Source organism: Lasiosphaeria miniovina (assembly GCF_030549165.1).
Source record: "Lasiosphaeria miniovina strain SMH2392-1A chromosome Unknown B0T26scaffold_5, whole genome shotgun sequence".
NCBI classification, from domain to species: Eukaryota; Fungi; Ascomycota; class Sordariomycetes; order Sordariales; family Lasiosphaeriaceae; genus Lasiosphaeria; species Lasiosphaeria miniovina.
This window is the reverse complement of record NW_026848224.1, coordinates 5,910,290-5,933,685: the sequence shown is the minus strand read 5'-3', so window position 1 is coordinate 5,933,685 and position 23,396 is coordinate 5,910,290. Positions and strand designations below refer to the sequence as shown.

Below are 23,396 nucleotides of genomic sequence, written 5' to 3'. Positions count from 1 at the left end.
ATGATATGTACGCCTTATAAAACTCTTAGTTTTGCGAATCGGTTGTCATAACTCCGCTGACCTAACGGGCGTCACGGAACGAGTCTCAGTAAGCGATTGCTCGCCGCGCCAACGCACATCACACCTCAGGTACCGGAAAATACAGACACGACAATCGCTCTGACTTGATAGCTGCTCAAACCCTGGTAGGCTGAATCGGAAAATGTGTCAAAAATGCTGCAACCTGAAGCTAGGCGTCTAATGAGGAACTGGTTTGAGAAAGGAAAAGAAAGCTTGGTCGCATCCTCATCATACATGAACAACTCTAAATAGCACTACCTACTTAATCATCATCCTCAGAGAATATCCGCTTAAATACGTAGTACAAATATAGTGCTACAACAATGCCAACGCACTTCACCAACCCAGCTCCCCCCCTGGCGGTCCATTCCACCCACCCAAACTACAGATGCAGGCCCCATCCTACGCTTACCAGGCTGGCGGTCCATTCCATTTCCATCCACGCAGCCTCTAGTAGAATGTATGGACGTCCATTTGGGTCCACCTCAAATGGAATGGATGGAAATGGACGCTAAGAGTAGGCCCGTGGAATGGATGGACATGGAATGGAAATACGTGGACGCTAGCTATAAAGGGACGATACACGTGATCCTCCCCCCTGTTGCCTCCCGGGCTTCCGCAAAGCTCAACTCAACAGATCAGTCCCTGGCGCCTTGGCTTCTTCAAGAAGCTTCTCTGTACTCTCGATATATCCCCCACGAAGCCATGATCTCACTGTCTGTGTCATCCCGATCGTACTAGCGTCCAGCCTAGCTCGTTCGTCTCGAACCATTCGCCCGCATGTTGAGAACAGTCTCTCGACATCAGCAGACATAGGAAGGACAGAAAGCACATCGAGAGCCATTTGCGACAGACGTGGATACTCTTCCCGCCTCTCATACCAATAGCTAATAGGATCTAGGACATTCTGGTCAGACTTATGGACGTCGCGGAACCAATCGCTGTATTCGTCGCCAACAGAATGAGCTGAACCGCCGCCCACGTCCTCAGCTTGCAACAGGGGAGTCGTCGATGAAGGTAGCTGTAATAGAGTCGGGGCAAGACGGGATTCTTCACGATACTCATCAAAAGGATTCCGATATATGCGCCGCTTCTTCATGACTGGCTCGCCGCGGTCTCGATCCCGCGAGATAGTTCGCCACTCGTAGTGAGACCGGTATAGTCCCTCTACAACGGATTTTGCAGTCTGGATCCAGCCCGGGCGATCCGCCCAGACGTCCTCGAAATATCCCCAACGGTACGCCGGGTGAAGTGTAATGGCGGCGTAATAGACCGGCGTCTCGTCAAGCCGCGAGTAGTACCTGTCAAGCTTCTTCCAACAGAGGTTAATATTAACCTTGAAGTGTTCAGGATCGGGATATCGATGAGCGGTAGCCTTGTATATTATCACGGCTCAGTCAACGTAAAGAGACAGGGCTGCAGTAATCATCGCTGAATTCGTAGAATCTAAAGATGAAGAAGGAAGCTATGACGGGGACCGCGCAGGGCGCGGGGAAATGGGTAGTTGTGGGCCACGTGATACGTCAGGCACAGACCACACTCCAAACAGGAGCCTGTCCAGGCCATGCCGTGACATATATCTCCATTTTACCAAGGAGGTATTCGTAGCCAAGCAGGATATCCCATGGACACCCATACGCTTCGATGTATCCTTCTTTCCGCTTGCGCTGCTGACCATCGCCTTCGAGAGTAATCATGACGTGCTCGAAGTGTTGCAGGACCTCGTTAAATAAGGAGATAATAGCCCAGTCTTTCTCTCCGAGTTTGTTCTCGTCCCTGAGGCAAAGTGGCACGTCGCTGTTTGACTTCTTTCCCCTCAATACCAGCCCCTCCCACTCGCTTTTCTGTTCGTACCAAAGATCCTGGAGGAAGTCCTTTAGGAGAAGGGCACGCCGAATCATATAAAGAGTGGATAGCCAACGGGTGACCACATCGGTGATAACATCCAGAGGTTTCTTCGCTCGAGTCGCCGGATCATCAGACTTGCTATACGCGGTAAGCTGAAGAAATCGAAGGTGACTGGTCAGAGTGTCTGAACGGTGGATCCAGAAGACGAGGTTATGGAGTTTCCCAACCGGTCCTTTTCGTCTCCATAGCTCGTGGAGTTTCGCGTCAGGTGCCTCGTTCCCTTGAATGTCGTCCTCGAAAGCCTCGGAATCATGGCCAAAGAGAAGTGCTTTGACGGCAAGATTGAGGATGTGGCCAAAGCAGCGTAATCGCCGAGTTTTACCCTCAAAACCAAGCGCCTTCCCAATTTCTTCCATCGCCGTATCGTTATTCTTAGCGTTGTCGAGTGTGAAATATCCCACCTTATGAGCTATGTCGTAGCTTCGAAGGACCTCGACAACATGGGCGGCGATATTGTCGCCAGAATGGCGGTCGACCAGCTCAGGAAGGCCGAGCACGAGTTTTCCCGGCTGGCCAAGGGTGTTGAGAAAATAGCAACAGATTCAATACAAAGCGTGGCGATTATTGGACCTCCAGCCATCGAATGCAATATGAATTGACCCCGGGGCTGCCGCTAATACTCGCTTGATCTCCGCCTTGTTTCCCCCGTACACCTGAAGAATCCGCCTGCGGACTGTATCGTGCGTAATATGCGCTTCGGTTGTCTTTACGAGTGGATTGAGATACTCGAAAGCGGCACGGAGGTATGGATCTTCAGTTTGTCGGAAAGAAGAGTTGCTGTTGATGATCCATGAGACAACCAAACGCTGGAACACTAGCCGATCAAAGCGGCCAATGATCTGGTTTGCGATCTGCTGCTCTCGCACGTCATGAGTATCTAGCTTCATCATCTCGGCTATATTCCTCGATGGTGTCTTCTCCTTTGCTTTGCTGGGCGGTCTCCGCTTTCCGGAAGGGTCATAGACCTTGTGGTCATTCTAGAGATGGATCTCCGCGTTCTGCGTACTGCTTGAGGCTGTCGAATGAGGGTTGGGCTTGCGACTGTCAACACAGACCTTGCAAACCCATCGCCGTTTTGTATCATCGTCGCTCTTCTCAATATCGTAGCCGAATTGCCATATCCATGATGATGTGGACGCGCAGCGTTGAGATTGCGTGTATCCGGGAAAATCTTTCCAAGGGAAGAGGTCCCACGAGTCCTTCCAACTCTCCTGATCTGGCGACTTGAGAGCCATAGAGCTGATAACCGGCGTCTTAGCCATTCTACGCGGTACTCATCGAGAATGGACTCGTCTAGACGCGTTCGACGCGACACCTTTGACGCGAAATGTCCAAGACCCATGGCTGTTCTATTCTGTTTAAAAATACCTTTATTTGTATATGGAAATGACCGTATTATAGGTACCTGAGATCTCGGCCAACCATTACCAAGCTTGTTTCCACCTGAATTGCAGGGGTATTGAGGGGCCAGACCAGGACCACCCCTACCCTTTCACACCCCTGCTTCCATTTCCACGCATCCACTCCACGGAGCCCTCGCGTGGATGGATGGATTATGTAACGGGCAGGTCCGTGGAATGGATGGAAATGGATGCACGGACCATCCATTTCCACGGCGTGGACGCGTGGACCGTGGACGTGGAATGGATCGCCAGCCTGACGTCGCTTACACACAACCCCGTATGCACATACATGATAAAGAAACACTCGCGCACCTCCTACCCCAATGCCCTCGCACGCTCCGGCCTGATACTCCACGGCGCCGCCCGCCGCGCCCCCAGCACCCTCTCTCGCTCTCTCCAGTCCCCGCTCAGAGGCAAATCGAACCCGCTCATGCGTAGGCGGTGCTACGATACTGCGCGCGACGACCCCGGGCCGCCCCAGAGCAGCGGCGTCGCGTGCTTGAGCGCGTTGTACGCCTGCGCAAACCCCAGCGCCAGAGTCAGCCACGCGCGCGTGCTCGGGCGCCAGCACTTGAAGTTGACGACTAGGATGAGCACGCTTGCGGCGAGCGAGACTGACGCGCGCCAGAGCCAACTGAGAATGAATGAGAGGCCGTCCCGGGTGAGGAGGGAGGAAGATGGAGGTGGTAGAGAGCAGCGCTAGTAACAAATCAAACGATTCAAATATGAGGCTATATTTGTTTGGATTTGACCCCAAAAACCGGATATTTGACTGGCTCTAGGCTCGATTTGATTGAGTGGGTCTCATTTGACGATATTTAACGGCATCTTCCGCTCTACTAAAAAATAGGTAAAAAGTCATTAAAATAGTCCCCTGGGATAGAAAAAAAAGCCCTGGAGCCCGGGAAAGCTCATCTTCGCATCCAATTCTTCAAATACATGGTGTTATTGAAGGTATCGTCAACCATACTGTGTCTCTGCGTGCTAATGACGAGTTTTTCTCCGCTGAATGCCCTCTCCGGGTCTATTGATATCGACGGAATCGTCATTAATTCTAGAGCCATCTTTGACAACCAGGGCCAGCGATCTAGACGACTAAACCACCAAGCCTGTATGCTACCTACCGGCCTGACATCCTCTATAAGGTATTATTACAAACCACTCAACTGTCAGGGTCGTCCGTTTGTAAGAGAGCACGGGCTCCACAGAATGCTGGTGTTGGTAATTATGAAGATAGAACAAAGGGCAAGCTCCTATCGCACGGGTAATACAGTCAAATTGGAATGCCACTCAAAGTGTATGAGTGCAGTGAATGTGTATTGCTTGCTTGCCGAACCAAGCAAGAACTATCTAAGACCGTGGGTACGGTCATCGTATTTATCTAATTTGCGCAACCAATCAGAGTTCTCCCTTACAGTGCTCAGTGCCTCCGGAGCGCTCAGTCTTCCAGGACGACTGAGCTCTCAATGGTAACTGAGCACTTTCCTAATTGGCTGTTCTTCCTGCTCAGTGGGTCTTCCCAATCTTGGCGGCCGAACGCACTGAGCGCCGCCTGGTTGGCCGCACCGAGCTCATGTGGGGCCCGTCCCGCCTGCCAGTGCTGCCCAATCAGCAATCGGCTTCCAGCGCCTCCTGCAGACTTGAGCCGGGATCGTAACACAACCCCGAATTATGGGCTACACTTGCACTAATTTGGCTTATTCATTGTGCCCAGCAGTTATTTATCAGTCGGGTAGTTAAATATTAGTGCGCGGACCTCGATACTCTCGCGAGGGGACAGTCCTTAGGGCTATTTAGGTGTTGGAAAGATGTATGAGAACAATCTTACGTTTACGGCCCTTGCTTTGCTTGACGTAGAGCGGGAGGGCACGGGAGGGTCGATGTACTCGTAGCTCTAACTAAGGGATCCGAGTCAAAGATCTTCAAAAACATAACCTCTTCCGGTTTCTGCCTTGACAGATAGTGCCATTTATGATCAGGGTTGTAGTACGCGTAAAAAGCGCACCATTTGAACCTCCGCCGAACGTGGTCACATTCCACAAGGTCTTGTTGCGACATCAAATGTAAGGAAAGAGCACCCCAACACACACACTCCCTGACATGCGCGCACCCTGTGCGCGCCCACCACCTGCTACCAGCTGGCAACGGATCCACACGGGGCACTACGCTTCTACGAACACATACCCCACACACTTCCAGACTATGTATATAAGTAGTGGCCCTCGCCTACCTCTCTCTGCAAGGGCTAGGTTGAAGTCTTACACCATTGCCAGTCATTGCTCACCTTCTTGTTGCCTCCATTGTGACCACCTTGATCCGGCGTACCTGCCTTTCTTTACATCAAACTCGACTCGCAGAGAGCAAGTGGCCACTCTTGAACGGTATGCCGCAAAGGGCGCCATGCGCTGAGCCATGTTAATTACTAAGAACTCTGAGACATGCGCTTTCTATAGAAGGGGGCTTACTTGATGATGCGGACCCGTCCTTTTAAGAGGAACGGAGCGTCTCCTCGAAGCTGCAATCGGATTCGATGAACGACAAATCTGGGAGTCTGGTCTTTTCAGGCATTAGAGGATAGATAAGAATTGATTGGAGAGCAGATAGAATTAGAATGTTTGTCTAGGAATTGCGTGTGAGGGCCTAGTCCTCCAGGCCTCCCAGACGCTCTGACTAATCAGACGCCAGTTGGGTGGATCCACCCGACCAGCCAGAGCCCCACCTTGAGACGCCCTGGAAGAATCTCGCGAGGGGAGGCTTTTGAGCTTCTTTTCCCTTTTCCCTTTAGTTTAGAATCTTCGTCTATAGCGCCCAATAGAGGAGTTCCGCCCTCATTCCAAGCCGGCCGTGACATTGCGTACCAACGTGCACTCGAGTGACGGGGTCAAGCCACGCATTATGTTAACTATCTTGTTCTCACGGTCATGCTTGGACGAATATGAGGTCCGTATCTAAGAGAGTCCACAGCTGTGAGTATGGCACAACTTCGGTTAGCGCTCCGTACTCTAAATACTAGAAGACGTACGCGCCAGTCGGAAAAGAAGACGCGTATCACGGCTCAGTCAACGTAAGGAGACAGGGCTGCAGTAATCATTTCTGAATTCGTAGAATCTAAAGATGAAGAAGGAAGCTATGGCAGAGACCGCGCAGGACGCGGGGAAATAGGTGGTTGTGGGCCACGTGCCATGTCATGCACGGGCCATGCCGTGACATTAGGGCACGAACCAGATCACTACCTCAGAAGAGCTATTGAAGCACCTCTGGGGAGAGTATCACAACCCCCACGAGGAAGACCAAGCAATCGCAGAGTTTGAAAAGCTGCAGTTACGCCCTGGAGATAATTTCTCCAAGTTCAAGAACAACTTCGTTTGACTTGCTGGCCAGTGTCATAAGCCTAAGTCGGAATGGAAGAAGGAGTTCAAGCGAAAACTCACTACCATTCTACAGACAAACCTCGCAGTCCCGTACGAGGATTCCGCAGTTGATTTTGAGAAGTATGCTCGCCTGGCTTCAGCAGTTTCCTTGAGCCTCAAACAAGGACAGGAGCGCCGGAAAGATACCTCCTCAGGCGCTAGAAATGGCAACGGTAACGCAAGGCGTCCCACCAATACCGAGTCCTCCTCCAAGGGAGTGGGGCAGTCTAAGGGTAGACTCAGCAAGGAGGAAGTCCAACAATACATCAAGGGGGGTCGTTGCTTCTATTGCCGTAACCTCGGGCACACCAAGTTGGATTGCCCGAGAAGGCTGCAGCCGACAAAGCTGCTCAAGATAAGAAGAAGCCTACCGTAGCTACCATCGGGAAAGATGGACCAAGAAGAAGAAAAAGACAAAGGAGATCGATACCGACCCGGAGCCCGATAGCTTAAGCACATCTAGCAATTCGGAAAACTAGAGACCCTGGGGAATCTGAACTCCCTCTCAGGGGACATATCCTTCGTACATCACAAATTAGGCAAATTCATTGACTGGAAACCCTTGTTGGGGGGACCGAAGTTCCTTACGGATTGTACCATAGTAAACAATGGAATGTCTTTGTTTACTACTGATGCACTCGTGGATACGGGAGCAACCGGATATCTCTTTGTTGGTATCCCCTTTGCAAAACGACTGAGGAAGTTCCTCCACATGAAAATCAAACATGAGCAGTGTGGATCCTAGCCCTCCTTCCTTATTGGTCTATACTACGGCACTTACCGCTCTACATTTAGCTTACTGAAGCCGGGATTCGTAATAAACCATTGACGATATATACATATCAGCTCCATCTCCCACAGCTACCAGCCACGTGGGTGCGCCGAATGTAACAAGTGGGCGCATAGATTAAGTCTCATTCAAAATCCCAGATGAGAAACAAGAATGCTGTACCATCAGGTTAATTTTCATAAACATGTGTTCGAAATAAAAACGACCAGGACAGCCGTATAGCTGCAGTTATGACAACAGTCAGTTACCGTCTTTCCCGACCCGTTTAAGTAAGGTGTGCTCACGTTGCCCCTGCTACGACCAGCTCGATCGTTTTTGGTTTGGTCAAGCCGGATAATGCTGCAAGGAACCCGGTGGTGGCGGCCACAATAGCAATCAGTTTGGCTGTCAAGCTGCTGACAAAGTTGCAGGCGACGACGGGAGCTATGAGCAACACAACGACGAATGGCGTCATTAGCATCCTGGCGGCCCACGTGACCGATGACCGGGGAAATATGTGCACGTTCGAGTCTCGCGAGGCGTTACGCCGGGGATGCTTCCATAAGTTAGCATCTCAAAACGCAAAGATAAGTGTAGGTTCCGCACACGGCCGACACACGTGTAGAAGAAGCCGTGGCATCTCTCGACCAGTGCGCCCAGCCACATCGTGGCTCCGTCATCCGGGGACGCTACGCTAGCAAGATCTTGGGCGCATGCGAGGTATGCCGTCTCCCGCCGAGCGATGCAGCCGTTCCCATCTACCCAGTTCTGCAAGCTCGCCACGTCTCTATGCGATGCGTCTTCTAGGCCAAGGACCCTGTGGTTCCGCTCTATAAGTGCATCTGTGCCGACGTCAGTGCTTGCTCGAGACCAATCGTTTGCTGACGTACCGTAGTCGGCCAAAGCCGCGTCAATCTCTGCGAGAACAGAGATTCTCTCACTGTTGGTATCATCCCGGCTGCTTCCTAGCAACAGCAGTGTGACTTCCTCTTGGTCGATCTTCTCTAGCCGCCCTTCTAGCAGGGACAATCTGTCCTGCTTGAGCAGGAGCAGGCGCGCCCGCAGGTTGGAAAATCGGCGGCAGAGATGGAAGGAGTCGTGAGATGCTATAACCGCCGAGAACCGAGGGTACCCGGCCGGGTAGTCTTCGACTGAGCGACATTAGCGGCAAGTCCATTTGCGCTAACAACTAGGTCATGCCGTACTCTGCATCGACCACCCTCTATGATCTTTTTGAGGAGCGCCACGCATGGTTCCCGAGCTGCTGGCATCCCCGGGCGACGGCGCAGAGGAAGGATCGCCACGCCATCCAGGCTCGATATCGTCTTCTAGAGGCACCATGTCGCAGATTAGTTGCTAGACGGCAAACTAGGTTCGAATATGTGAGAGTCGGGGAGCGGGGGAAGGTGGCGGAGTCGAGGCATATTTTGGGGCAGTGCCGCACGGTTTTGCCCAACACATCGGGCGGACAGCTAGGCACCATGCTGGGCAAAACCACGCTACACAAAGTGATTGGCTGTTGCTTGGTTAGGCTGAAAGGAACAGTGGCTGAGGTAAGTGGAGAAATATTTGCACGATAAGACAAGTAAAGACTGAGACCTACCACTCTAACCGCACTTCCCGCTCCTTTCTCCAAGGCACGCAACAGCCAAGATCGGTCTTTACGAAAGAACGATAACATGGATCCGAAAGTTGAGTAGGTACCCTCGAATATGAGGTAACATAATCTTACTAGCAAAATACTAAGACACCTTAGATTCTCTTTCTGTAAGGACGGTGATCGTCCATGGATTGCACAATACGCAAAGGTGAGCATTTCTATTCCGGCCGCACCAGCGTGACTGACAGTTACCAGAACGCAAAGTTTTGCCTCAATGACCAGGTCTACGTATGTGTTCTAGGCACGGCGACACGCGAAGGGCCCTACAAAGTGGCTGCTGTGGAGAACGGACTCTACAAGCTCTGCGATCAGAACAACATCCTAGTCAAGGGTGGTAGTTGGCTGACGGAAGAGGAACTGGAATTGTATGATGATTTTGAGTAAACTAGCCTACTTCAATCCATAGCCGTACAGACAATAAAGTTCCGGGTGACCCATTCCTCCTGCGCGTGATCCCGGCCTCGAAAGGGTGTCATTAGTTCTTTAAGGAATTTGAGCCGTAGATTGTCGCTCCCGTACGTCGCTCTATTCGAAGCTCCGTCGCAGAAGGAAAGCTCGGGCAAGTTCATCGACTCAAAAAAGGTTGATTTGCTAGTAACAAATACCTTCACAATATCTTTGCATCGCCTTACGCCCTGGTTTCGAAGCGGCTCCGGGACTGTCATCCTGAATAGTTTTTCCGCTTCGCCAGAACCCTCTTCGCCTTTAGGCTGCACTACTGCCTGCGACATAAGGTTGGTAATCTTCCACATCGGCGTAAAGTTGAATATCGCCAGATATAAAGGGCGAACCCCGCAGTTCTTGATCCTAAATCCCCAAGTGTCGCCGTGCCTGACATCGAAAACGCCCGAAGCTCCGGCTTGGCCAATGGGATCAAGGTCAAAGGAGGATTCGAAGGAGACGTTAGGTATCCGATTCTCAATCCCTTCAAAGAATTTGAACGTCGCTACGTGCTGCAAGACGTCCATGACAAGGTCGGATGCTCTAGAAATGTGTCGCGGTATGGCTGGCAGGCTCATGATCTTCTCGAGTAGCCCGTCTAGGATCTCGTACTTGTCGTTTTCGCCGAGCGCGACATGGAAGATGCACGGTTCCGTATCCTCGTCCTCGGTACAAACATGCAGGAACTGCTGCCGTCTTGCGGCCTCTGTCCATTGGAGCTGGGAGAAGGCGCCAGCCGTGAGCCGTACCGAAGTCTTGTAGGGCGAAAGCTGCGTTACCGGCCTTGCTTTCCAGCCCGTCCCGACCTGGCTAACTGCCGATGCCGTCGCTTTGACTCCCACCACATCTGAAGTAAGGCAGCGGACAGTTTCCACTCTTACCAGCACCGATGCCCCACTCGCCTGGCTGACAACATCTTCCGGCGTATCAAACGGATATACGGCATACTCGTCACCCTTGTGCACCCCGTGTGCCTCCCCAGCGCTCAAGCACAGGTGGCCGCTCTCTATTCTGTAGATGGGGGTAAATCCTATGCTTGGTGCAACAACGAGCTTCCCGAAGAATGAAAAGTTCTTGTTGCCGTAGCGCATGGGGGCTTGCTGTGGCCAGGATACGTGGAACCTCGTGTGCAGATGCTGAAACAGGGACTGATGCGAAACCTCGACGCGGCTCTTCTTCAAGGCGCTCAGCGCCTCGACGAGAAAATAACTGAGTGCCCCTCTTCGCTCCCCTCCTTGGATTTGCAGTTCCCACGCCCTCTGATGTGGAGCGCAGGCGGCGAGGATTGTGTACCCGTCTGGGTTGACAAGCCATTGATCTAGTGGTGTCTGGGCGTCGCGTAAGGTGTTATTTGCGCAAAATGGGTCTGGACCCTGTGGAGATGCCGCGTCGACGGCAGGGTCGTAGTCGATGGACCGTATGTCGGCGCCTTGCACGCTGCCGGCACGGAGGACACTTCCCGAGTAGCAGCAGTCGAGGACAACAGTGACGAGGAGCCCTTTTCCCACCATCTTGCGGAGACAATTTGCGAAGGTTGGGCCCTTTAGGTAGCTGCAGCCGTGTTCGTCATACTCGAAGAGAACAAAAGCCAGGTTTCCGGCCGGATGAGTGGATCCCCCATCGTTATTCCGCGTTCCGTGACCGGAGTAATGAATGTATACGAAATCTCCCCGCTCTGCCTTCTCCAGGACTCTCTTGAGCTTCTTGATGACATTGTCGCGTGTGGGCCACAAGGCGGGCTCCTCGATGGGATGGCGAGAGCTAGGCTCGGATGATGTTGTTGCAGTGAGGACGGCGATATCCACAGGGGTAGGTCCTGCCTCCAGATACTGCTTCATGGTTTCAACGTCTCGCACGCTGCCCTGGAGGCATCGGCCTTCCACATAGAAATTAATCCCAATCAAAACCGCCCAGTGTGTCGGGGCGACAGCAGTATTATTATCAGCCATGGTAATAATAATGAATCGCATGCGGGGAGAGTAGAAGAGGGTAAAAAGTGATGCTAGTAAGCCAAAGTCTGAGTTCGAGAACTTCTATCGTGGAAGGGTCCTTTGCTGCTAGTGTCTTATATCAATCAGGATACTGTGAAGGCAGGCAAATACAAGAGGCAAAGCTGCAAGTAAATAGTGGCTGAATTGGTAAGTAACTAAGCTAAGGAAAGGAAAGGGAAAGGAAGAAGCCTGCGAGTCCTGCAGGCGCTGGTCTTTAGTGGTGGGATGAGGCAAGTGTACGCTAGTCCTGATTAGGAGTAGGGCTGCAAATGAGTATTACGGCATCACGGACCATAGTTCGGCCGTGCCGTAACAGATACGGCCTGACTTGACGCCTAAGGCCGCCCGAGGTGGTACAAACGGTGCCTGCCTACACAGTACTCTATAAGGCTCTCTGTAAGGCTTTTTCAGACTCGCATTCGCCTTGAACCCCACATCGCCCTGAACCCAAAACGCCTGCCGCCCATTCAGTTAGGCATCCAGCTCCGGCTTATCCAAGGAGCATCAAGCTTCCCCACCAATAAAAAACAATTATCGCATGCACGGTGGGTTTTTTATCAACCCACTGCTGCTGCCTGGGCTGAGTCCCCCCACCAAAAACAACCTGAAAGCTGCGGTAAGGTGCTACGACATGGCCGAGCCTCATCGAAACCCCAAGGCAGAATTCATCTGTCAGCTAGTAGGCGCTGCTTGGTCAGAGAAACACCGGGGCCAGCACTCCAGTAAGGCTCCCGGAAGGGTTGAAACACAATCCTGCAGTTTTGCGTATGAGAGGCGCTGCACAAAGTAGGGCAGTTTATCATATATATTTTCGGGAGATGAAGGATATGGAGGATGCGGGGGTTAGGAGGTCTCCGTCTTTGATATAAGTACAGCCTTATGACTACGATTAAAGATATTAGAGCGCATACCCAGGTCAGCCGAACCCATAGTCTATTTTTGTTTGCTAACGCTCTCCTAGTCTACTATTCATATCTATCTTGATTACCACAACTGATTTCGTCTTAAGCCGCCCTTTCACACGACCTCGCAGCTCTGGACAACGAATTCGAGCTACCCAAAGCTTTTGGTGGCCAGCTACCATCACGACCGAGATGGAGCTGTTCAACATTGAGGCCGATATGGCCTCTCTCTTTCATGATATGAATGACGAAGATCTTCGTTCCTTTGCGGAGTTGCAAAAAGATGCCACGAAAGATACAGAAATTGAACTGTACATCTATACCTGCTTCCTCGTCTTCAAGAAGTCACTCTCGACGGAATACCTAGACCGAGCGGCTCAACGAGCAGAGAGATGGGTCGCCGTTACGCCCACAGACCACCCTGATTGTATCCGGCGATCTCGCATCTTCGACATGATGTCAGCCTGGATACACCAGCATAGCTCCATCCTAGAAGGCATCATGCTCACGCTTCCAGGAGTTACGTAAGCTACAAGATTTTTTAACACTTCTAGATTGAATTTCTAGTTTAAATTTCAGTCGTGGTATGCAAAGAGGCGCTTAGCACTATCAAGCCATAATGCTATCTACAGGAGACGGCCAGCTGCTAATATGAGGATATCTATTAGCCAAAGAATGGGCGAAGAGCCAGGAGTTGACGAAATCGGCATCCAAATACGCCATTTAAATAATCAAGCGACAAGACTAACGAAGAGTTACCAGCAAACCGGCCGCCTCCAAGATCTAAATGAAGCCATTAGGATTATGGAACAGGTATTGGAGCTTGGAGGAGCATATATTGAACCTGGCATGTTAAGCAACCTTGGGGTAATGCTTGGCAGGCGATTCGAGCGGACCGGCTCGATAGACGACCTCAATCGTGCTGTTAATATTGCCACAATGGCAGTAGATGCCACACCTCAAGACCACCCCGACCGAGCTGGCTGGTTGAATAACCTTGGAAACCGGCTTGGCAGGCGATTCGAGCGGACCGGCTCGATAGACGACCTCAATCGTGCTGTTGATATTGCCACAATGGCAGTAGATGCCACACCTCAAGACCACCCCGACCGAGCTGGCTGGTTGAATAACCTTGGAACCTGGCTTGGCATGCGATTCGAGCGGACCGGCTCGATAGACGACCTCAATCGTGCTGTTGATATTGCCACAATGGCAGTAGATGCCACACCTCAAGACCACCCCGACCGAGCTGGCCGGTTGAATAACCTTGGAACCTGGCTTGGCAGGCGATTCGAGCGGACCGGCTCGATAGACGACCTCAATCGTGCTGTTGATATTGCCACAATGGCAGTAGATGCCACACCTCAAGACCACCCCGACCGAGCTGGCTCGTTGACTAACCTTGGAACCTGGCTTGGCATGCGATTCGAGCGGACCGGCTCGATAGACGACCTCAATCGTGCTGTTGATATTGCCACAATGGCAGTAGATGCCACACCTCAAGACCACCCCGACCGAGCTGGCCGGTTGAATAACCTTGGAACCTGGCTTGGCAGGCGATTCGAGCGGACCGGCTCGATAGACGACCTCAATCGTGCTGTTGATATTGCCACAATGGCAGTAGATGCCACACCTCAAGACCACCCCGACCGAGCTGGCTGGTTGAATAACCTTGGAACCTGGCTTGGCACGCGATTCGAGCGGACCGGCTCGATAGACGACCTCAATCGTGCTGTTGATATTGCCACAATGGCAGTAGATGCCACACCTCAAGACCACCCCGACCGAGCTGCCTGCTTGAATAACCTTGGAACCTGGCTTGGCAGGCGATTCAAGCGGACCGGCTCGATAGACGACCTCAATCGTGCTGTTGATATTGCCACAATGGCAGTAGATGCCACACCTCAAGACCACCCCGACCGAGCTGGCCGGTTGAATAACCTTGGAAACCGGCTTGGCAGGCGATTCGAGCGGACCGGCTCGATAGACGACCTCAATCGTGCTGTTGATATTGCCACAATGGCAGTAGATGTCACACCTCAAGACCACCCCGACCGAGCTGGCTGGTTGAATAACCTTGGAAACCGGCTTGGCAGGCGATTCGAGCGGACCGGCTCGATAGACGACCTCAATCGTGCTGTTGATATTGCCACAATGGCAGTAGATGCCACACCTCAAGACCACCCCGACCGAGCTGGCCGGTTGAATAACCTTGGAACCTGGCTTGGCAGGCGATTCGAGCGGACCGGCTCGATAGACGACCTCAATCGTGCTGTTGATATTGCCACAATGGCAGTAGATGCCACACCTCAAGACCACCCCGACCGAGCTGGCCGGTTGAATAACCTTGGAACCTGGCTTGGCAGGCGATTCGAGCGGACCGGCTCGATAGACGACCTCAATCGTGCTGTTGATATTGCCACAATGGCAGTAGATGCCACACCTCAAGACCACCCCGACCGAGCTGGCTGGTTGAATAACCTTGGAACCTGGCTTGGCATGCGATTCGAGCGGACCGGCTCGATAGACGACCTCAATCGTGCTGTTGATATTGCCACAATGGCAGTAGATGCCACACCTCAAGACCACCCCGACCGAGCTGGCTGGTTGAATAACCTTGGAACCTGGCTTGGCAGGCGATTCGAGCGGACCGGCTCGATAGACGACCTCAATCGTGCTGTTGATATTGCCACAATGGCAGTAGATGCCACACCTCAAGACCACCCCGACCGAGCTGGCTCGTTGAATAACCTTGGAAACCGGCTTGGCAGGCGATTCGAGCGGACCGGCTCGATAGACGACCTCAATCGTGCTGTTAATATTGCCACAATGGCAGTAGATGCCACACCTCAAGACCACCCCGACCGAGCTGGCTGGTTGAATAACCTTGGAACCCGGCTTGGCAGGCGATTCGAGCGGACCGGCTCGATAGACGACCTCAATCGTGCTGTTGATATTGCCACAATGGCAGTAGATGCCACACCTCAAGACCACCCCGACCGAGCTGGCTGGTTGAATAACCTTGGAAACCTGCTTGGCAGGCGATTCGAGCGGACCGGCTCGATAGACGACCTCAATCGTGCTGTTGATATTGCCACAATGGCAGTAGATGCCACACCTCAAGACCACCCCGACCGAGCTGGCCGGTTGAATAGCCTTGGAAACCAGCTTGGCATGCGATTCGAGCGGACCGGCTCGATAGACGACCTCAATCGTGCTGTTGATATTGCCACAATGGCAGTAGATGCCACACCTCAAGACCACCCCGACCGAGCTGCCTGCTTGAATAACCTTGGAAACCGGCTTGGCACGCGATTCGAGCGGACCGGCTCGATAGACGACCTTAATCATAGGCTTTGGTCGTACAAAGAAGGCTGGTCTTGTTATACCGCCCCGCCATCTATCCGCATTCGACTTGCTCGGGCTGCTGCCGATATTTTTGCATCGCAACGAGAGTGGGATGAATCAAGCCAGCTGCTAGAGGAAGCCGTGAGGCTTCTCCCGAAAGTGAGCCCGCGGTCTCTAAACCATACCGACAAGCAGCACATGCTTGCTGAGTCCGCTGGCCTCGCTTCAATGGCAGCCGCCACTGCTCTAAATGCCGGGAAGGCAGCCTCTCATGCTTTGCAGCTTCTCGAACTCGGACGCGGCATCATTGCAGGTCTGCTAATGGATATGCGCGGAGATATTTCTGACCTTAAGCGCGAGTATCCGGGTTTGGCGGATGAATTCATATCCCTCAGGGACGAGTTAGACTCGCCATCGGACCGGTCAATTCCTACTATCTCCAACGATAGCATGTCTTCATGGGAGTCACAAGCAAAACGGCGTCTTGAAGCAGACCACAAATTTGGCGAGCTTATCGCAACAATTCATACTCAGCCTGGATTTGAACGCTTTCTTCTTCCACCGGCTAAAGATGAGATAATAGCCGCGGCGGATCCAGATCCTATCATCGTCATCAACTTAAGTCCGTATCGTTGTGATGCGTTCCTTGTTGAGAAAAACCAAATTACGGCGCTGGGATTACCTGATCTAGTAATAAAAGAGGTCCTGAAACAGGTCCAGAGTCTTCGACTCTCTCGCGCCACTAGCTCTTTCCATATTGCACCTCTATTGAAATGGCTATGGAATACCGCCGCTCGTCCCAGCCTAAACGCTCTTGGATTTAAAGACCCTGTCTCTGATGACAAGTGGCGCCGCGTGTGGTGGATTCCTACAGGACTCCTCAGTCAGTTGCCCCTTCACGCAGCAGGACTACACGTACGAGGTTCTACCGAGACTGTACTGGATAGAGTCATATCGTCGTACGCCTCGTCGATTAGGGCGTTGATCTACGGACGGCGACAGCCTATTCGAGAGTCCGCTGGACCATTCAGCGACTATGCTCTCCTGGTTGCCATGCGCGAAACACCAGGCCTGGCGGCAAATCGAATCCTCCCTTTTGCTGGAGACGAAGTCAAGATGCTAAAGAATCTCTGTCGGCCGCTTAAATTATGGTCGCTCACACCGATCATGCGCAAGGACAATGTGCTCCAACACCTTCACACGTGCAAGATCTTCCACTTTGCCGGCCATGGACAGACGGACCCGGCGGAGCCTTCACGAAGCTGCCTGCTCCTCGAGGACTGGGAAACCAACCCGCTCTCAGTTGGAGACCTCCGCGACCATAGACTCCAGGAGAACGGGCCGTTTCTTGGATATCTCTCGGCTTGCTCGACCGGATCCAACGAAGTGGTGCAGCTTGCCGACGAGGGAATCCATCTTGTCAGTGCTTTCCAGCTCGCAGGCTTCCGGCACGTGGTCGGAACGCTCTGGGAAGTGTCAGACAAGCACTGCGTTGATGTAGCAAGGGTGCTCTATGAGACGCTGCGGGATGAAGGGATGACGGATATAGCGGTCTGCCGGGGACTCCATCGGGCGGTTCGTGCGCTACGTAGCGGGGGGGTTAAGGATGAAAAGGAGAAAGATGAAAATGAAAAGAATGAAAAGGCGAGAGATGCTACGCTGGTGTCTTCCGGGTCGCAGGTACCTGGAATGGCGAATCCATACTGGGTTCCGTACATTCATTTTGGTGTCTAGCCGCGTCAAGCGCGAGCATTCTCATTTGTACTAGCAAGTCGTAGACAATCGTTTATAAGGGTAATGGCATCACTATCCCGGTCTTAGCCTTAGCTATTCTAGGCCATAATAACGTTATACATAGCTTGTAGAGAGTTGGGAGCTTCCCCTATCTAACCGTACTTCCCCTTCGGATTGTAGTAGAATCCATTTAAAATAGGTGGGGCAAGCTCGACCCACAATTCCGGACATAGGGTAGAATATTTCAATCTTCCGAGTGAATCATTTAGGTTTCTGAGGCCAAAACCGATGCAAATTGCATGCATAGAAAGCGCTCAATCTAGCATACCCCAGTACCAAATTCCAGAATCATGCGATCATAATATCGTGATGTAGCAAGGGGTGTTGGTTTGCGCAATTGAGGACGGTGGGGTTGGCTTGTGCGTGGGGCTGGCCAATCTGGTCGGCAAAAGGCGCAAGGGTTTGGACGACGACTTGCGGTACGGCTGGTCAAGGTGAGTGTTGGAATAGCGATACTGGTGACCGCACACTAGCAGGGAGGAAGCAGAGATCGCGCGAGTACGCACGTGCAAGTAGGCACGTGCGGCGCGCGGACCTCTCACACACACAAAAACCCCGGTCGCAAGCAGAACCTACCTTAGTTCCAGAGAGAGAGAGAAGAGGAATCAGAACAACTTTACACCCCCCCCCGGTAGTACTACCACTTTTTGACCCGTTGGAACACCTACGTGGTTGGAATACCACGAACAGTGAGCGTGCCTTGGATCTTTAAGAGAAAAAAGCAAATATCAAACGAGGGCCTTTTCGCGTCGCGCGTTGGCGGCTCTTAATAGCTCACGCGTCAATATACTTGATAAATTGAAAGATAATAACAGTACTATTATGAATCCGTTCAAAGTCTTGCAGCTATCCCTTCGACCGCGAACGTGCAACAGTGACAAATCGATAGGGGGTTTCGGCCAATCAGACCACTTTTGGAAAGATACATGAGTTTACTAGTAAATTTGGCTGTCAAATAAGTACCAGCATAACCCCGCTGTATATACTACTGCTACTGTCAGACTGCAACAGCACTTCTAGGATTGTGTGCACCAGAGTGAATTGCTCTATTCTGCTATTCCAGTCTTCCACAAAAGACTCTCTCTTTTATACTTCCTTATGTGGCAATTACATGACGAAACCCAGTGGCGAAGATTACGCATCATAGATTCCAGCACCTTCTAGGCCATTCCATCTGACAGTGTCGTCTGGAATTGACCCACTTTTCATGGAATTGGACAGGCCCTGGTTGACATGCCTCTGAGCTTCCTTCATTCTTTGTTATTTCCTTCATTCTTGACTCGGAATGTCCTCATTTCATTCTGAATGCCCTCTTTCGGGCTGATTACAACACCTCCCTTGCCCTCTCTCTATGAGTATAAGGAAGCGTTCTTTTCTGTACTCTTAGACCTATTGAGCAGACAATTCAATGCGCTGTCAACTTCGATCGCGTGCAACAGACAGCTACATCACACTGGCGGCAGCTCTTCCTCGTCATTTTGCGCTGCACATTTCCCGATACTTCCCCAAGAGCCTGGCTCTTGTGACGGGCCCCTTTCGAGCAAATGACGCAGCGTGAGAGCTTGCCGCGATGTACGAATTCATGCTGCTCAACGGGAATAGTTTCATTCCGGTTGTCCAATGGTATGCCAGCCCGAGCCTGCTTCCGCGTCTGGACTTATGGCCCAAAGGTTCCAATTAGCTGTTCAGAAAGTAGCTGCCACCATTCTAGATGACTGGCGGCACGATCCCAGTTGGGCTCCCCTTGGTCTTGTAAAATGAAGATATTCACCGTAACGACGTTTAGTAAGTAATCCCACGCGAGGGCCTGCCATCCGCCCCGCCGAATCGACCGCCCCGAAGCGTAATACGCCCTCATCTGATCCCCAACGTCAACGCCGTTGATATAATGATTATACTCGTCGATGAAACTCGGGATCAGCAGTTCTTTCCGGGCGTCAGCCCCGAATACCTTGCGAGCAGCCCGTCCAGCAGTAGATGAAGCATTTAGGCGGCGTCAGTTGCGTATGATGTCACTAGTGCCGTGTAAAGGAAGAGCACCAACTAGCCAGGCCACTACCGCTAGCACAAGCCACTAAGCCACGCTAAGGCGCCACAACCCACAAGCTTTCACAAGCACATGCAGGACTGAGCTCCTGAGCATATATATAAATAAGTAGCCCTCGCCCCCTTCCTTTGCGAGGGCCAGGTTGAAGTCTTCCCCCAATACCAGTCATTGCTCACACTTCTTGTTACCTTCATTGTGACCACCTTGATCCGGCGTACCTACCTTCTCTCACATGCCGTCGTGTACGGTCGAGAGCGCAAGAACGGCAGCATTATCTTTCTACGCAAACTGGTTAACCTAAAACACGGGAAACTTATTAGACAAATTATAAAGAAGCCGGAGATAAGCTAGAAAGAAGAGATACCTGTCCATCGGCTGTAGGGATGATTCTGAGTTCCCCCCACTGAAGATCTTTCATTTCGGACGCCTTAAGTGCTATGTGAGAGAAGGCAGGTATAGTTGATTGCATCCACGACATGATGATTGGCCGTAAATGGCTAGACTACCACGATGTACTCGCCGATGCTCGACGTCACCGGTTACTATTCCCCGAGGAATGGGAACCGGACCCTAGTTGGTGGACCACTATACCGATGGACCATACAGATACTAGCAAACCAAATCCAGTGCATCAGGAAGACATGCATCGACGGAATCTCGCAATGGAAAAAGAGGATAAACGACGACGAGACGGCAGACTAATACGGGCACGAGTCGACGAACTCGAACGACAGAGGAACGCAGAATATACCGTCCACGACCCTCGAGAACCAGAACCAACAACCGTTATGGCAACATCGGCATCCCGCCCTACCATTATCCAGAAGCCAACCCGTCTCCTAAACGGAGGCCGCCTCGAACGGGATATCAACCAGATGGAGCGGGAACTTCACGCCGAAACCCCCAAAAAGGTACCCCTACTTCAGAAAAAGCAGAACCCCTTTCCGAAACACGATGCACAAGGCCCATACCGCATGCAGCGAGATGGCATTGGTTAGTACAAAGAGAGACCTATCGAGATGGCCGTACTGAGCGAGGCAGCCTTCAAACTATCCGCAGAGGGAGAGCAAGTCGATGTGATGACGCTGCACGAGCTTGATAAACGTATCAAGGAGCTGAGGGAGCAGGACGGAACCCATGGTCTCGACGAAGACGACGAGAAGCTGAGAGAGCGCGTCATACGAGAGCTCCCCGCACCATATCACGATTTCCTTGACGTTTTTAGCAAGGTACAATCCGACATTCTCGCCCCCCAAAGGGGCGCGATTGACCATAAGATCCGACTGATACCGGGAAAGGCGCCAGAGAACTTAGGCTACAGCCCACTATACAAGATGTCGTTGGAAGAACTGGAAGCTTGTAAGGATTACATTACTGAGGCCCTGAGGAAGGGATTCATACATACCAGTGGGACGCCGTGGGCAGCCCCAATCCTATTCACCCGAAAACAAAACGGTGGCCTCCGATTCTGTGTCGACTATAGAAAGTTGAACGCACTTACTATCAAGGATCGTATGCCGCTCCCTCTGATCGATGAGACGCTGAACCGATTGGGTAAAGCGAAGATATTCTCCAAGATCGATATCAGACAAGCGTTCCACCGTGTTCGTATCCACCCAGACGACGAAGAACTAACCACGTTCCGTACACGATATGGCACATATAGCTATAAAGTGATGCCGTTCGGATTGACAAACGGCCCCGCTACCTTCCAGAGGTTCATCAATGATTGCCTGTTAGGGTACCTCGATGACTTCTGTAGTGCATACTTGGACGATATCCTCATATACTCCCAGTCGGAAGAGGAACATATCGAACACGTCCGACGAGTCTTGCAACGGCTCCGGGAGGCCGGGTTACAAGCCGACATCGACAAATGCGGGTTCCACGTTAGAGAAACGAAGTATCTGGGATTCATTATCGGCGTTGACGGTGTAGCTGTCGACCCCTCTAAAACAGATATTGTCAGAGATTGGCCAGAGCCAGATACCCTTAAGGGACTCCAATCGTTCCTAGGCTTCTGCAACTTCTACCGACGATTCGTTCGAGGCTATAGCGAGATTGCAAAACCACTTACGGCCCTGGCAAAGAAAGGAGAGGCATTCATCTGGGCAGATGACTGCCAGGTCGCGTTCGATGAACTAAAAAACCGCTTAGTGTCAGCACCGGTACTGAAGTACTTCGAATACGGCCGCGAGACCCGTATTGAGACCGACGCCTCGGGAGGGGTAGTCGCCGGAGTCATGAGCCAGAAATACGGGGAAGAATGGCACCCTGTGGCTTTCTTCTCCGAGATGATGAAGGGAGCTGAGCTTAACTACTTCATCCACGATAAAGAACTACTAGCCATCGTCCGAGCCTTACAGCACTGGAGAAGCGAACTAATCGGTCTGCAACGCGAAGAGCCATTCACAGTACTATCGGACAATGACGCCCTGAAGTACTTCGCAACTAAGAAACTTCTCAATATCCGCCAAGCCGGGTGGGCCGAAGAAATGGCCGACTTCCACTTCCGTATCCATTTCCGACCAGGGGCGCTGAATGCCGCCGCTGACGCATTGACTAGACGCACCCACGAGCTGAAGACGCAGAAGGAGCGCCAGAGGGCACACCGGACATTCCAAATGTTCCAGGAACAGGCTGACGGTAGCCTAGTTATGTCATTAGACTGCGTTGCCCTTGTCCAGGAAATTACCTCGGCATTAGCACTAATTCACGCGACCGAAGAGGATATTGGCCCCATCAATACGAAGGAGGAGCCCCCCGCTATATCAGGATACGAACTGGTAGACCAGCTGATCCACGCCAACCGGACTAGCGACTCCTTATCAATCTACCGCCAACGGGCCCTCTTAGAAGGGGAGACTAGATTGTCAATTACGGACAAAGGGTTACTGCTGCGAGACGGAGCTCTTGTAGTCCCCGACGAAAACAACATACGTACAAAGACTAATAGACGACATCCACTCCCGTCTCCCTACAGCCCACCCTGGCCGGAATAAAACCAGGAGACTTGTGAAAGGTCTATACTGGTGGGCAGGAATGGGGGCTGATATCGACAGATTCGTGGCCAACTGCAAATGCAAGTCAGCTAAGACGCCGCACGATAAGACCCCCGGTCTGCTACACCCAATACCAGCGCCGCTACGGACCTGGAGCTCGCTCGTGATGGACTTTAAAGAGATGCCTAAGGATAAGTTCGGCTTCGACAACTTGTTCACGATTATCGACAGACTGAGCAAACTGTCATGGTGTACCCCCTGCCACAAGGACGTCACTAGCGAAGATGCAGCACAGATGTATTACAGCGGACCCTATAGAGTCCTCGGATTACCACAGGAAATCATCAGCGATAGAGGTCCCCAGTTCGCTTCGGACTTCACAGACGAGGTAGCGAAGATTGTGGGAATCCGCTGGAAATTATCGTCTTCCGGGCATAAACAGACAGCTGGACAAGTCGAAAATCTACACCAGTGGATAGACCAACGTCTGAGAATGTTCGTTAGCCATCATCAGGATGACTGGTCCCGCTATATTCCAGCCATGGACTTCGCCCAAGGATCGACCCCCCAAGATAGTACAGGAATGCAGCCACACGAAGTAGCCTTCGGCTTTCCCATGCCGATGCATTACGACTGGACCGCCCGGACAGACCTAACTAGC

The 23,396-nt window shown here is 52.0% G+C and overlaps 4 protein-coding genes across 4 annotated transcripts; 2 read left to right on the top strand and 2 right to left on the bottom strand.

Annotated features, from left to right (window-relative positions):
* The first annotated feature begins 3,588 nt into the window (after positions 1-3,588).
* Positions 3,589-4,184, top strand: B0T26DRAFT_719849 (uncharacterized protein). Its single transcript, XM_060442443.1, has one exon. It carries the CDS (start codon positions 3,661-3,663, stop codon positions 4,072-4,074), a length of 414 nt encoding a protein of 137 aa, XP_060295521.1. The 5' UTR covers positions 3,589-3,660; the 3' UTR covers positions 4,075-4,184.
* A 616-nt stretch (positions 4,185-4,800) lies between these two features.
* On the bottom strand, positions 4,801-5,778 carry B0T26DRAFT_784301 (uncharacterized protein). The gene is made up of 3 exons (XM_060446758.1): positions 5,711-5,778; positions 5,258-5,466; positions 4,801-5,194 (listed from the first exon to the last, which is right to left on the bottom strand). Coding segments are annotated over exons 1-3 (291 nt in total). The 5' UTR covers positions 5,713-5,778; the 3' UTR covers positions 4,801-5,114.
* Positions 5,779-7,428: 1,650 nt separating this feature from the next.
* Positions 7,429-11,755, bottom strand: B0T26DRAFT_874129 (caspase domain-containing protein). Its single transcript, XM_060448029.1, has 6 exons — positions 9,843-11,755; positions 8,756-8,906; positions 8,441-8,701; positions 8,157-8,392; positions 7,856-8,106; positions 7,429-7,793 (listed from the first exon to the last, which is right to left on the bottom strand). Exons 1-6 carry the CDS (start codon positions 11,619-11,621, stop codon positions 7,748-7,750), a joined length of 2,724 nt encoding a protein of 907 aa, XP_060295519.1. The 5' UTR covers positions 11,622-11,755; the 3' UTR covers positions 7,429-7,747.
* A 663-nt stretch (positions 11,756-12,418) lies between these two features.
* Positions 12,419-18,202, top strand: B0T26DRAFT_804764 (CHAT domain-containing protein; the record flags this gene model as incomplete). Its single annotated transcript, XM_060447138.1, has 4 exons — positions 12,419-13,068; positions 13,213-17,572; positions 18,002-18,120; positions 18,160-18,202. The coding sequence occupies exons 1-4, from the start codon at positions 12,737-12,739 to the stop codon at positions 18,200-18,202; spliced, it is 4,854 nt and encodes a 1,617-aa protein (XP_060295518.1). The 5' UTR covers positions 12,419-12,736.
* Between the last annotated feature and the right edge of the window lie 5,194 nt (positions 18,203-23,396).